General features: G+C 54.8%; 5 protein-coding genes across 5 annotated transcripts; 2 read left to right on the forward strand and 3 right to left on the reverse strand.

The window, feature by feature from the left end:
* Nucleotides 1-132: 132 nt before the first annotated feature.
* On the forward strand, nt 133-814 carry J7T54_003468 (Pre-mRNA-splicing factor-like protein; the record flags this gene model as incomplete). The annotated part of the gene is made up of 2 exons (XM_051505741.1): nt 133-169; nt 225-814. 2 exons carry the CDS (start codon nt 133-135, stop codon nt 812-814), a joined length of 627 nt encoding a protein of 208 aa, XP_051362905.1.
* Nucleotides 815-1,104: 290 nt separating this feature from the next.
* J7T54_003469 (cAMP-dependent protein kinase regulatory subunit) lies at nt 1,105-2,266 on the reverse strand (the record flags this gene model as incomplete). Its single annotated transcript, XM_051505742.1, has 2 exons — nt 1,105-1,806; nt 1,859-2,266. 2 exons carry the CDS (start codon nt 2,264-2,266, stop codon nt 1,105-1,107), a joined length of 1,110 nt encoding a protein of 369 aa, XP_051362906.1.
* Nucleotides 2,267-4,935: 2,669 nt separating this feature from the next.
* Nucleotides 4,936-6,054, reverse strand: J7T54_003470 (Transcriptional coactivator-like protein; the record flags this gene model as incomplete). Its single annotated transcript, XM_051505743.1, has 3 exons — nt 4,936-5,657; nt 5,706-5,811; nt 5,857-6,054. The coding sequence occupies 3 exons, from the start codon at nt 6,052-6,054 to the stop codon at nt 4,936-4,938; spliced, it is 1,026 nt and encodes a 341-aa protein (XP_051362907.1).
* Nucleotides 6,055-7,011: 957 nt separating this feature from the next.
* Nucleotides 7,012-9,678, forward strand: J7T54_003471 (Spindle pole body component-like protein; the record flags this gene model as incomplete). The annotated part of the gene is made up of 2 exons (XM_051505744.1): nt 7,012-7,151; nt 7,197-9,678. The coding sequence occupies 2 exons, from the start codon at nt 7,012-7,014 to the stop codon at nt 9,676-9,678; spliced, it is 2,622 nt and encodes an 873-aa protein (XP_051362908.1).
* Nucleotides 9,679-10,548: 870 nt separating this feature from the next.
* On the reverse strand, nt 10,549-11,809 carry J7T54_003472 (STF2-like protein; the record flags this gene model as incomplete). Its single annotated transcript, XM_051505745.1, has 3 exons — nt 10,549-10,771; nt 10,864-11,020; nt 11,758-11,809. The coding sequence occupies 3 exons, from the start codon at nt 11,807-11,809 to the stop codon at nt 10,549-10,551; spliced, it is 432 nt and encodes a 143-aa protein (XP_051362909.1).
* Nucleotides 11,810-12,109: the final 300 nt, after the last annotated feature.

Genomic DNA, 12,109 nt, shown 5'->3' on the forward strand with positions numbered 1-12,109 from the left:
AATACAACAACAACCTCACATTTCACCCGCCATTCCGCTTGCTTCAATTCTTCAGCAAACCACTTCAGATTATATCCACTGCTTCAGCTGAACACGGAAACCTCACCCGCGTCCTCGAGCCGCACCGCAACAATGCCCATGCCGCCAGCATATCACGAATCTCTCCCATGTTCATTCACCCGCGCCGATTCCACCGTCCCTCATCGCCCGCTAACGTACCGCAGACATTGACTCGCAGCCGTCAGAATCAGAACTCGCAGCGGCAAACGACCTCATAGCGGCCGAAATAGCCGTCCTTCCACCCCCGTCGATAACCGCCGCGCCCGCCCCCAACTTCACACCCATCTTCCAGAGCGAGCTCGAACGCGTGGCCGCGCAAGCACCGCTACAAACTCTCACGCTCTCCCGCTACGAGGCCCAGGAGACCCCAAGTAGTGATGCCGGCGCGGATCGATTGAAAGAGGTCCTGGACAATGCGCACATTACCGACATGTACCTGAGCTCGCGGCGGCAGAACTTGGAGCTGCTCGATCGGTACGGCAAAAACGCGTGGTTGATCGGCAACTATGAGCTCGAGGGCGAGCTCAAGAGACTAGAGGCAGAGCTGGCGGCGACCAAAAAGGAGGTGGATCTTGTCAACCTCGCGCGGCAACGGAGACAGGAAGACGTCAGGGGCGAACTGACCATGCTGGAAGAAACATGGAAGAAAGGCGTGGGCAGAGTCCTGGAGACAGAGGTCGCTGTGGAGGAGCTAAAAAGCCAAATCCGCGCTGAATTAAAGAACCAGGGAAAGACCGGGCAGGACGAACAGTAATAGCATAGCAGCAGCGGGAGTGAGATTGATGAATTCATATCAATGGATAAACAATCTTGAATGCCTGGGTAATCATTGTTCCCCAGCAAGCGAAATACAGATACAGCAAAATCCTCTCAAAACACCTACAATTGGACGGAAACCCAGGGACAAGGTCCTCCAGCTTGACACTATTGCCCTTGCCATGGCTACTCCCTTTTGTGGATTTCGTTCCAAAGCAGATAGAATACGAATGATATCATATGCTGCTTTCCATGCTAATGTGACGAAACAATTGGCGGCTGCCCCGACTAGCCGCGGTGCAGGGGGTCCATCTCTTCCACGCCTGACTTGACCCCTTGATATTTGGTGCGTCGCATGATCCCCTCGACTGGCCCCAGGAGCCTTTGGAACGCACTCTTGCCCAGCGAGGCCACTTTGACATCCGACGAGGCGACGACACTAGCGGCTCGAGGAGCATCGTTGAGGAGTGCTAGTTCACCGAAAAAATCGCCCTTCTTGTAGTGCTTCACCGTGTTGCTTGAATCGCCCTTGTAAGCGTCCGCCTGGCCAGCCTCTAGCAAGAAAAATGAGTGGCCCGGATCACCTTCCTTGATAATGACTTCGCCAGGCGCGAACTTGCTTGTCTCGAGGGCATCGGCGACCTTGGATCGCTCATAAGGCGTGAGCGAAGACAGCAGAGGGACTTCCTCGAGGAAGCTTTCGTACATGCGACGGCGCGCAAAGGTGGACTCCATCAGAATACGGCGAAAGGTCACACGGTCGAGTTGCCAGAGTGTCGAGTTCGCCTCGGCCGACACCACAGTAGCCGCACGTGGGGCGTTGTACATGAGAGCAAGCTCACCAAAAGAACCACCAGCCACGATGGTGCCCACTTTTGATCCCATCCCGTCAGGTCCGGGCTGTAGTTGGCCAGTGCTGTTAACATAGACGTCGAAAGAGCCCTTTTCTACCACATAGAAGAAATCTCCGGCGTCACCTTGGCTGATCACCTTTACCATGTCAGCCAAATCACACGCATAGCGCTTCTGGAGCATGACCAACCTTTATGTCCTTTGCTGGAACCGGCTTCTCGACCAGCGCGCCCAGTATTTGTGCACTCTGCTCATCCTCGAGGTGGCTGAATAGGAAGTTGCCCTCGATGGCCTTCTTCAGTCTCTCAATCTGGTCTGGGGTTTTCTCGTGGTATGGGGGTGTCCAGTTGTCGTTTTCATCGGCACTGGGCTTCAATGATTCGGCCGACACTGATGTACGACGGTTGAAGTTGTACTGTGCAGGATAGCTATCGGGGTTTGGACGGCTCCTAGCGTCACCAGGACCACTTTGAGAGCCGTCAACGCCAAAGGACACTGGAGCAGCAGCACCATTCTCATCCTCCTCCGCTAAACTCTGCATCTTGCCTCCAAAGGGGTTGGCGTTGGCCCCGAAGGGACTGTTGAACTGGCCAGACATGGTAGAGTTCGGAAAGATGGATAGACGGTGGATCGGAGTAAGGCGAGTGGATAACTAGTCTGAATGCAGGTGTTAGTCAAGCTGCTGGGAGATTGCGATTTCTTGGTCAGAAGCGGCGCTGAGTTGCAGAGATGTTGTCGAAATGGCCAGCAAGAACGGAGGGACTGAAGGTGGGAAGACGTACAGCCTGGGCTCCTCACTTATAAGACCTGGTAGTTGATTGTTAGCTTCGCATACCTCTCATCTGGCGCTTTGAGAAGTGTGAGAGAAGTGGATGAAAAGGGGTATCAGCTTGGTTCCATGCTCTGAACTTTTTGGATGCTGCGAGTTGAGCTCGTGCGAGATTGGTTCCAAGCGCATCCCTCCAAAGGGACCATCATCCCGCAATGATTCGGCTTTCAGCGCGTGTAAGAGCGCCAACAGGGATGAGCTTTGGAGTACCACTCTAAGCTCGGAAGACTCTTGTGGGCACGGACAAAGTTGCGTCACCTCAAAGGGAAGCTCTTGGGAAAAGCGCAGCTGAGCTGCCGATGCAGTTGTTGCGACAGGCTTCCTTACCTCTTTGTTCAAGTAGGCAGCAACCAGGTCGAAATGCCCTCTTGGTGAAATATGACGAATAGCTGCGGCAATGCCGGCTGAGACTCCAAGCTGAGTGTGCAGGTGTGTATGACAAAAGCACAGCTCGACACAAGGCGGAATCGTGACGGTGACTGTGTGCAGGCGACCGGGGATAGGGCGCGATGGACGAGACGAGGAGAGAATGGAAGAGTTCTGAGGCTGGGTGCCTTACCTTGGGAAGGACCTGGATGTAACGAGACAGGCACTATGTAGTCGGGGCTGTGGTAGGTGGTACCGGACTGGGTAGCTGTCTCTGAAGCACTTGCTCTGACAATGTCGTCAAGAGGGGCTGTAGCTGAGAGCTGACAAACCGCGGGCAAGCGCAACACTGTGCTCGAGCGATGTCGGAGCCAGGAAGCTGTAGCGAAGCGCTTTCAGTACCTCAGTACCTGCGCGTCTCGACAATTACTTTTGCGAGTGTTTGGCGTCGCCGCAGAGCTTGATGAATTGAATGCAGACCAAGAGGTGCTGGTGCTGGTGAGGATGAACCGGAGCTGGAGGGACGGATGGATGATGGTGGGGGGATTCACAGGTGCCAACTCAAAAAGGGTCAGTGCCACCTGCCTAGGAGAAGGCTTCTAGAAGGCCGGCCGGTGACACGGCCCTCTATGCGGTCAAAGCGTCAACGGTCCCCAGTGAACGGCTACAGGATCCAGACGTAGCTACCAGTTATGGCTAAGAGCTAATTTAGAGCCTCAATGCGGGCAAAGGACATATCTTCGTACAGCATTGTGAAGCACTTTCTTCATCTAACATCGAGTGCCTTCCCTTCTCAGTTAATCCAGTTATATAGCAAGTACGTACGTACTTCCTGCCTCGAGCGGGGAGACGCGGCGATCCACTTCCAGAGGTGCGGTTTAGCGTCGAGGCAGGCTCCTTCACCTCGCTCGGTCTTTCCCTCCTCCTCCTCCTCCTCCTCCCCATCAACGTCATAGGCCCAGTCAGCGCTGTCAGTCGATGATCGCCAGGCAAACGACGACGCGACCACAGCCACCGGCGTCAGACGTTATACACTCGTATGTCCATGTCCGCACCGGATCTGCCTGGCACGACATCATCGCGCGTCCGCACATCCATGGTTCGCTCCCGAGCACTCGGTTATTTTTTTGTTTAGCTTGGATGCAGAACGCTTATCGATCGCGCACAGACCACCTCCACACTCCCCAAAAGCCGGAGCTCCACAACTTGGGCTTGTAACTTAGTTGCTTCATAGTTCATGCAGGGAACAAAACCTTGGGAAGCTCCAAAGTATTGGTGAATGTCAGGTATCGCATTGCTTTGAGTGATAGGCAATATTGTTAACAAGGATTGCGCTGCTTGGTAATTTCTTCGGGGCTCGCCATAGGATGACGAAAGATGATTAAAAAAAAAGGGGGGTATCTCGAATGAACCAAAGCATTGTCACGCCTGACGAGTCCGTTCTCTCTACTAGATGACGGTCGTCTCCAAATATCTTGAGCAACATCGTCCTGGACATCATCGCTGATGGCCCGGGTCACCATCGCTATTCAGAACGTAGACCGAGTCTCCAAGGAATGGTCCTTCTTCCTGGCTAGCCCACGCTTGGGGCCTTGGAAAATGGCACTGAGCTGCTCTCATCGGGCCTAGAATTTCCGAAACAGAGCTGGTCGGGTTTTTTCCAAAGAATCAAGCCCCGCTGGCTGGCCTTTGACTGCTGGCGCCGCTCGTGCGTGCAAGCTGCCACCTGAGGGACGCTGCATGTCGACGTGCCTGCGGAGGGGGTGCAGTAACAAATGGGCTGCCCAACGCTTCCTTGGGCCTGCCCTCATGACCATCGCCGAGTCACCCGGCTGCATAATCGATATAGCAGGGCAGCTCAGGTCTGTCGACCATGGCTGAGCGACGATGAAGTGCTCATGGAAGGGGGCCTCAATGGCATCTTTGAGGATAGGCGGAAGTCCAGAAGGGTGCGCACCGATCGCTCAGAATCGGTGCCATGTGCGCTTCTTATGCGTTCTCGCGCGCATGAAAGGCGTTTGTTGTGGGATGGTTTTGCAGTTGCGCACAACTGAAACCTGTGTCTTGGGCGCTTACGTGCCAACCAATATCTGATCGAGCACATTGTCCAGCAAGTCAATGTCGCCATCCTCGGCGCCTTCCCACTCCAGAGTAGTGTCGACGTCCATGGGTTCTCCCATCCCATTAAGCACGGGGGCATCTGCCTCGCCATTGACCAGTGCTGGGACGTATTCGTCCGCTTGGTCCGTAGTCTCGTGTCCAGAGACGTAGGAATATTCGTTGTAATTTTCGAGTTCGCCCTCGCGATAACCTTGCAAGATTTGTGTCCGCAAGGCAGGGAAGTGGGAGAACCCTGTTTCGCCCACCTCAATTGCGAGGCGAAGATCGGCAACAGTCAAGGGGCCGCGCTCGCTCGCTGCCTTCGCCTCCACCGGCAGAAGACCGTTTTTATCCCTGGTCAATCTCCCGTTCTGCGCAAGATTCTCCTCGAGATGGAGCTGCTTCGAATATTGTGCCGTTTGGATCCAATTGATTCCCACGCCGAAGCCGGCGTTGCCGGCATCGCCGGGTCCATTACTTCGCGTGCGGCTGAAGATTGTTGCTAGATTCTCTTTGATGAAGGTTTCCACCGCCACGGTGAGAAGCTGAGGTGCCTCGGGGGAATGGCCACTTGCCAGACCGGCCTCGTAGCACAATGGGAGCATGCGGCCGCTCACCACATTACTATCCGGGAACTCGCCCGATTCAATGGCGAGGGGCGCATTGTACCGCTTTCTAATCTCGATATCAAAGTCTGCATGGTCAGTTTATCTGCGTCACTTCGTCAGGCAATGGTGCTTACTCATGTTGGACATGACGCCTGTCGCGCTCTGCGCAAGCTCGGGAGCTGGCGCTGGCTTGCGCCTGATATCTGAGAATACATTGGCTAACTCTTGCTGGGGCTCGAACTGCACCCGTTAGCTAGTCCAAGATTCAAGCACGCCAATACTCACATCATTGTGTGATAAGTCTTTGATGCGCCGTCTGTCTCTGGCTGGCAATTGCATCACGCCGCCTTTCAGAAGTCTTTCCGCTGCATCGCCGGTGACAGGTTTGCTGCCCTGAGGAGCGGTGGGCTTGTCGTTGGCGCTGACCCACGCAGCCTGTCCAGGATCTGGTACCTCCCTCGATACATTGGCAATCATGGCCATGATCAGGCGGTTGTGGTGATGTACTTTTTCGCCATTGGGACTTTGTATCAAGGGGTCGATGATCGCAGAGAACTCGGATTGATTTAGGCGACCTGGAGCTCATTAGTGGAAAGGTTCATCCTTCTGGCGAAAAGGCAACTACCATATGCCAAGTTGGCGACCGTTTCCTTGTATAGGGTCCATTTTTCCGAAGGGATCTCAGTCTTGATCGCCGCATAATATGGTTCTAGATCTATGCGCGTGGGGATGATTTGACTCGACTTGGGTTTGGACAAGCCGCCTGTTGCCGACAGCGCCTTGGACGATAGTGTAGGCGTTCCAATGCTTATTGAAGGGCGGCTCAGAGCCGATGGATCTATATCAGGCATCTTGAGGCCGTGTCGAGGAAGTTGGCAGGATTCGTGAGGTATGCAATTGTGCCCGTAGCCTCAAAGATCGACAATCCGAGGTTAGCGACGGCCAGCGTGTGTCGCGTCGTCGCGGCCGGGCTCGGCAGGGCGGCTATAAAGGCGGAATATGGTGCATGAGATACAGGTCCCTGGTAATCTAGAGCCAGGCGACTCGATCAATTGGGTTGATGCGATGGTTTGAACGGGTTGGCGCGTGCGAGTCGATGGCGACGTATTGCGCCCTTGATGGATTGAGGTCAGTCGTGCAGATGCAGGTGCCTGAGCGTTGGAAATTTGGCGCTCGGCCGACTTGAGGATGCAAGTTGGAGAAGTCTAGGGTACTCTTCTCCGTACCTGAGTTGCGTGCTATGAGAAGTACCCGCTACCTGCGCGCCCAACCCGGTAACGAGACCTCGAAGCCCCTCAGATCGCGTCTCCAGGCCGCAACCGCGTCTAGACTTGGATCTTGATTCAACAACAAGCTTCTGTCTTTGCCTTTGCGCTTGTCAAAAGTGTCTCCTTGGGACCGCAAATCTTTGCGGTAAGCGCGCATCGCGAGGATGCAGCCATGCCTCCCGATCGTATTTCCAACGCCATTGACAACTTGATTGCGCACATCGTCCCTCGAGATCCTGCCCAAGACGACCAGGCCGCGCAGCAGCACCATGACACCTGCTTCGAGCTCGCCAAATCTTTGATAGACAACAAGTATGTCTCCTCATTGGGAATCTCTGGACTGTACTAATGGGAAAGCCCTGCCTCCCCCGCTGTTGTAGCGGACGTCAACCATGCCTCTGATTTGATCAAGCGCAAACTGATCAAAACCGATCCCAACCAGGCACTCCAATTCTCGAACCTGTACTCGAAGCTCTTGTCGCTACCCGTACTTGAAAATAAATGGGCCATTCTGTACATGCTGTATCAGCTCGCCGATTCGCCGGATCCAAGCGAACCTCTCCCTCTCAGTCCCATCAAGCCTTCGGCGCCCAACTACCGCGAGGCAATCAGTAGAGATGCGCTCCGGCGACATGGACGCGAAAGCACGAGGGCCCAGGGTCCACTGCCAAAGACAGACGAAGGACAATTCAGAGAAGCGTTCCAGCAACAGGGCCTCGAAAAGTTCTCGCAGAAGGAAGCAGATCTAAAACCAGCGCAACCTGATGCTGTGCCTGGCACACCGAAGCGCGACGTATCCTTGAAATCGACGCTCCTCGCCAACAATTACACAGACATCGATCCACCCGAGACTGCGATCCTACGAGATCTTCCTTTCACGTTTCAGGGCGTTTCCTCGACGACTCTCCCCTTCACAAAGCAAGATACACTGCAGCTGCCTCCGACCCTCCCACTCCCAATTGTGTCACTTCTGCACACCCTCGCCGAGCCATCGCTTCTATACCGTCGGCTCGACTCTTTCTGCAAAAGTCAAGCAAAGGGACTCTTGGGCCAGAGCCTTCGTGCTGCTGTTGGTGGTGAGCTCAGGGCCTATTTGACCCTCATCGCGACTTTGGAGGGACAAATACGCAGGGCTCTTGCTGTCATTGATGATTCCGCCCCTAGGGGCGGTATCGGCAAAGCTGGGGTCACCCTGAAGCGGTGTGTGGTCTGGACAAGGGAAGCTACCATGGGCCTGAGACTTTTGTGCCTCATTGCCGAAGAGTCGGAAAACAAAAAGGGCGGTCAGCTAATCTCTTTGATTCACGGGTTCTCGTCGTCACACGGTGATCCAGTGGTGGCCGCCTTTGCCGAGCGGTTGTTAGGCAGCTTTACGCGCCCATTCTACGAATTCCTCCGGCATTGGATCTACGACGGCGAACTGTCCGATCCATATCTGGAGTTCTTCGTCAGAGAGCAGGCTCCAAATGCGGATCCAAAAGGCAAGGGGAATGGCAATGTCTGGGAGGACAGATTCGAAATCGACAAGGAGATGGTCCCGAGCATCATCACCCAAGACTTTGCGCAAAAGGTCTTTCTCATCGGCAAGTCTCTCAACTTTGTCAGGCATAGTTGCAACGACTCTCTGTGGGTCGAGAACTACTCCAAAGATGCCTCGAAAGAGTTGAGGTACGGCGACACCACGACGCTCGAGGCGTGGATAGACGAGGCGCATAAGACGACCATGAAGCGACTGATACACCTGATGGCCGACAAGTTCCATCTCTTTGAGCACTTGCAAGCCCTCAAGAACTATATTCTGCTGGGGCAAGGCGACTTCATCGCTCTTCTCATGGAGTCTTTGGCGCCCAACCTGGACCGCCCGGCCGGCGCACAGTATCGACACACCCTGACAGCGCAATTGGAGCACGCTATCCGTGGATCAAACGCACAGCATGATTCGCCCGAAGTCCTGCGGCGCCTCGATGCTCGGATGCTGCAACTCTCGCACGGTGATATTGGGTGGGATTGCTTCACGCTCGAATACAAGATTGACGCACCAGTTGATGTTGTGGTGACGGAATGGGGCAACCGACAGTACCTCAAAGTCTTCAACTTCCTGTGGCGTATCAAGCGTGTCGAGTTCGCACTGCTGACGACTTGGCGCAAGTGCATGACAGGGGCGCGCGGCGTGCTCCAAAGCAGCGACGAAACGGTGGCACGGACGTGGAAGTCGACGCGCGGCACACTGGCTGAGATGATACACTTTGTTGGGCAGCTGCAGTACTACATTCTGTTCGAGGTCATTGAATCCTCATGGGGCGAGCTACAGAAGCGCATCACCAAGGAGGATTGCACACTCGACGATCTGATCAAGGCGCACACAGCCTATCTCAACGACATTACGCACAAGGGTCTCCTAGGCCCGAAGAGGCGCGTTCACGGCACGGCTGACGATGATGATCGGACATCGTACCTCGCCCAACTAGGCGACATACTCCGCTTCATGCTCAACTACCGCGACTCGGTTGACGGCCTCTACAGCTGGTCCGTGTCGGACTTTACACGTCGTCAGGAGGCCGATGTCCGGAGCACGCTGGAGCGCCAGGAGGATGACCACTTCTCCGGCTCGACCAGCGTGGCGTCCGAGTTCCCAGCATTACAAGAACGGCTACGGCATCTAGGGTCGTCCTTCCGCACCAGGTTACAGCTGCTACTGGGCGATCTGGCGTACCAGCCTGATGTGGACATGAGGTTCCTGGGCGTAGCCATGAACTTTAACGACGTTTATCAGCCGGCGAGGCGAAAGGCCAAGACCACAACCACAGCGTCGGCGTCAGCGAACACGTCAAAGGCATAAAGGGGTAGTTTTTGATGATGTATGAATGAACGATATTTGCTTTACACCTCGTACCTTTTGTGAGATCCGATCCGTGGGAATGAGGAGAGACAGGCAGAAAGCATTTCCGTCAAGAATCCGTCCGTGTGACCCACGCACGTCAGAGTGATGGCCGTCCCCTCACACCCCCTCCCCCTTTTCCGCTACTGAAGCTCCTGACTCGCCAGCTGCATTGGAGTCGGGGCCCTCCCCTCGTGAGCGACCTGGCGTTTTGCTTTTGCTCTGGTCTTATATGGAACGAGATGTTCGGCGCAGCTTAATCGGTGATATAGGGGCGGTTTTGTTGATAGCAATACAGTCTTGTTGGGGATCGGACACGAGTGGTGTCACGGCATCATCTCCGTGGAAGTCAGCCTCTGATGGGATATGACAAGACGAGGGACTAGAGGCCCGGCGGTGTTTGTGGGTATTAGTACGAGATGGTGGTGGCATTGATCTGCAACTGCGGCATGAAGACGCAAAGTTACGTATCCATCATGTAGCCCATCGAAGATGACCTGTGAGTGAGCTATCCAGAAGTGAGTGTTGAAACCCGCAGCGTAGATCACCGGGTAAATGTGCCCGACACAACTTGAAGGGCACTGTGGTCAAAAGTCGGCGATGGAAGCACCCTAGATAGATAGACGAGTGATTTGACAAAAAAGAAAAGAGGTCTCGATTTCGCATCGAGTTCCATTCATAGCTAGTTCGTAGCCTTGGTGGCTGAATACGTGATGATACAATGATACAGATTCCCTTGCCCCTTTGCTAATCCTCCTCACAATGCCAATACATGCCATGTCTCTCATTTGAAGTCACTACGCGGGGTCTAGGGGGACCGCAGGCGAGGATCTAGTCCGTGGATCGCCCGCTCTCTGAGGAATCTGTCTTGGCCAGATTCTCGCCATCCTGCATGGGGCCGTGGAGCGCCTCCTCAAAGACGGGCTCGGGCTCGTGGACCTCGAACTTTGTCTTGAAGTCGTTGACGTGGTGGGACATGGAGAAGCTGTTGGAGCGGCGGCGGGGGTTGACAAAGGTGAAGTTCTCGTTGGCAATGTCGTCGCCATAACTACCCCTGTTGTTGTGCACATGTCAAGTCAGTCACTGTTGCGTGGATGCTGGAAGTGGGCCAGCTCGGCTGAGTGAGAGAAGAGAGGGGGGACGTACCAGTTGCCTCGACCACCACCGTCCTTCTTGATCTTCTTGGGGTCTACGTCCGCAAAGCCGCTCTTGGCAAAGAACTTGGGCATCGCCTCGACGGGCAGCGCGGTGCCCTCGGCGATGCCCTTGTGGTCACGATCGTTTGCCTTGTGAGAGCGTGTCACTGTCGTCACGTTAGAGAGATATGCACATTAGAGAACGGCATGAGGATGATCGCACTGATGGGAAGGAGATGGCTTGCTTGATGAGAGCGCGTTAGATGAATGAATGGATCGGTAGATGGATGAAGGAAAGGAAGAGGGAACCGAAAGGCTGATGCGGGGGGAGGGTTGATAGGTATGGTGTAGATTTGGTAGCTTACTGTTGAGGTGGAATGGAGCTGAGGGGAAGCTCGAGGTTGCAACCCAGAAAGGCGGTTCTCTTATCAGGAGCACGGGCAAGTGTCTGTTTGGAGGCTCGCTGGGCGTGGAGTACTCGTGGAAAACCAAAGGCAATTGTGGTGCCTGTCTCGATGACCGCTGGATGAAGTTGAATTATTCGATTGACGTCTCTCAAGGTGATGGAATAGATGAGAAGAGCGAGTGATTGTCTGTGGTACGCAAACGAGACCAGCGAGGGTGTGGCAGACGGGAAGCGTCTTATACTCTGGCCGGATAGCGCACGACCTACGCTGCGGCTCGAAAACAGCCAATGAGATCGGCCAATTGGCACGGCAAGAGTCCCTGGGAGCATAAAACGTGAGAGGGGCCCTATCTACGTATGTACGGTGTACGTAGACGGTAGAGCTGGAGCCGTGAGGTGATGTCGCGTTCATCGCGTGACCTTTCGTCAGAATCACCCAGAATCAAGCAGCTCCGCTTCGGGCTCCACACAGCACAGAGTCATGGCATGCTCCGGTACCTGCGTTGACGGGCTTCCCCTTCCCATCCGATACGGCAGACCGAAGCCGCATTGGCTTTTTCCACGGAAGAGCCTGATCAACTGCAGTCGAACCACCATGCAGAGAGACAAGAGCTGATGACGTTTGCTGGATCCATGGAGACCCTCCGCAACGCACCATTGCGGGGTACCCCATACTTTTCAGGGTAGGTCGACCCACTGGCTTGCTGCCACCAGAGATTCTGCTGGGTTCGGTGAGATTGATCACGAGCACCGACTAAACCGTCCTAGCATTGGATAGTGAGCCACGGGTTCCGATATCGCCATTGTCTGTCATAACCCCCGAAGCCGGGACGAGATGGGGATGATCACT

Source organism: Emericellopsis cladophorae, assembly GCF_022114955.1.
Source record: "Emericellopsis cladophorae strain MUM 19.33 chromosome Unknown NODE_16_length_390664_cov_118_533041, whole genome shotgun sequence".
In the NCBI taxonomy this organism is placed as follows: domain Eukaryota; kingdom Fungi; phylum Ascomycota; class Sordariomycetes; order Hypocreales; family Bionectriaceae; genus Emericellopsis; species Emericellopsis cladophorae.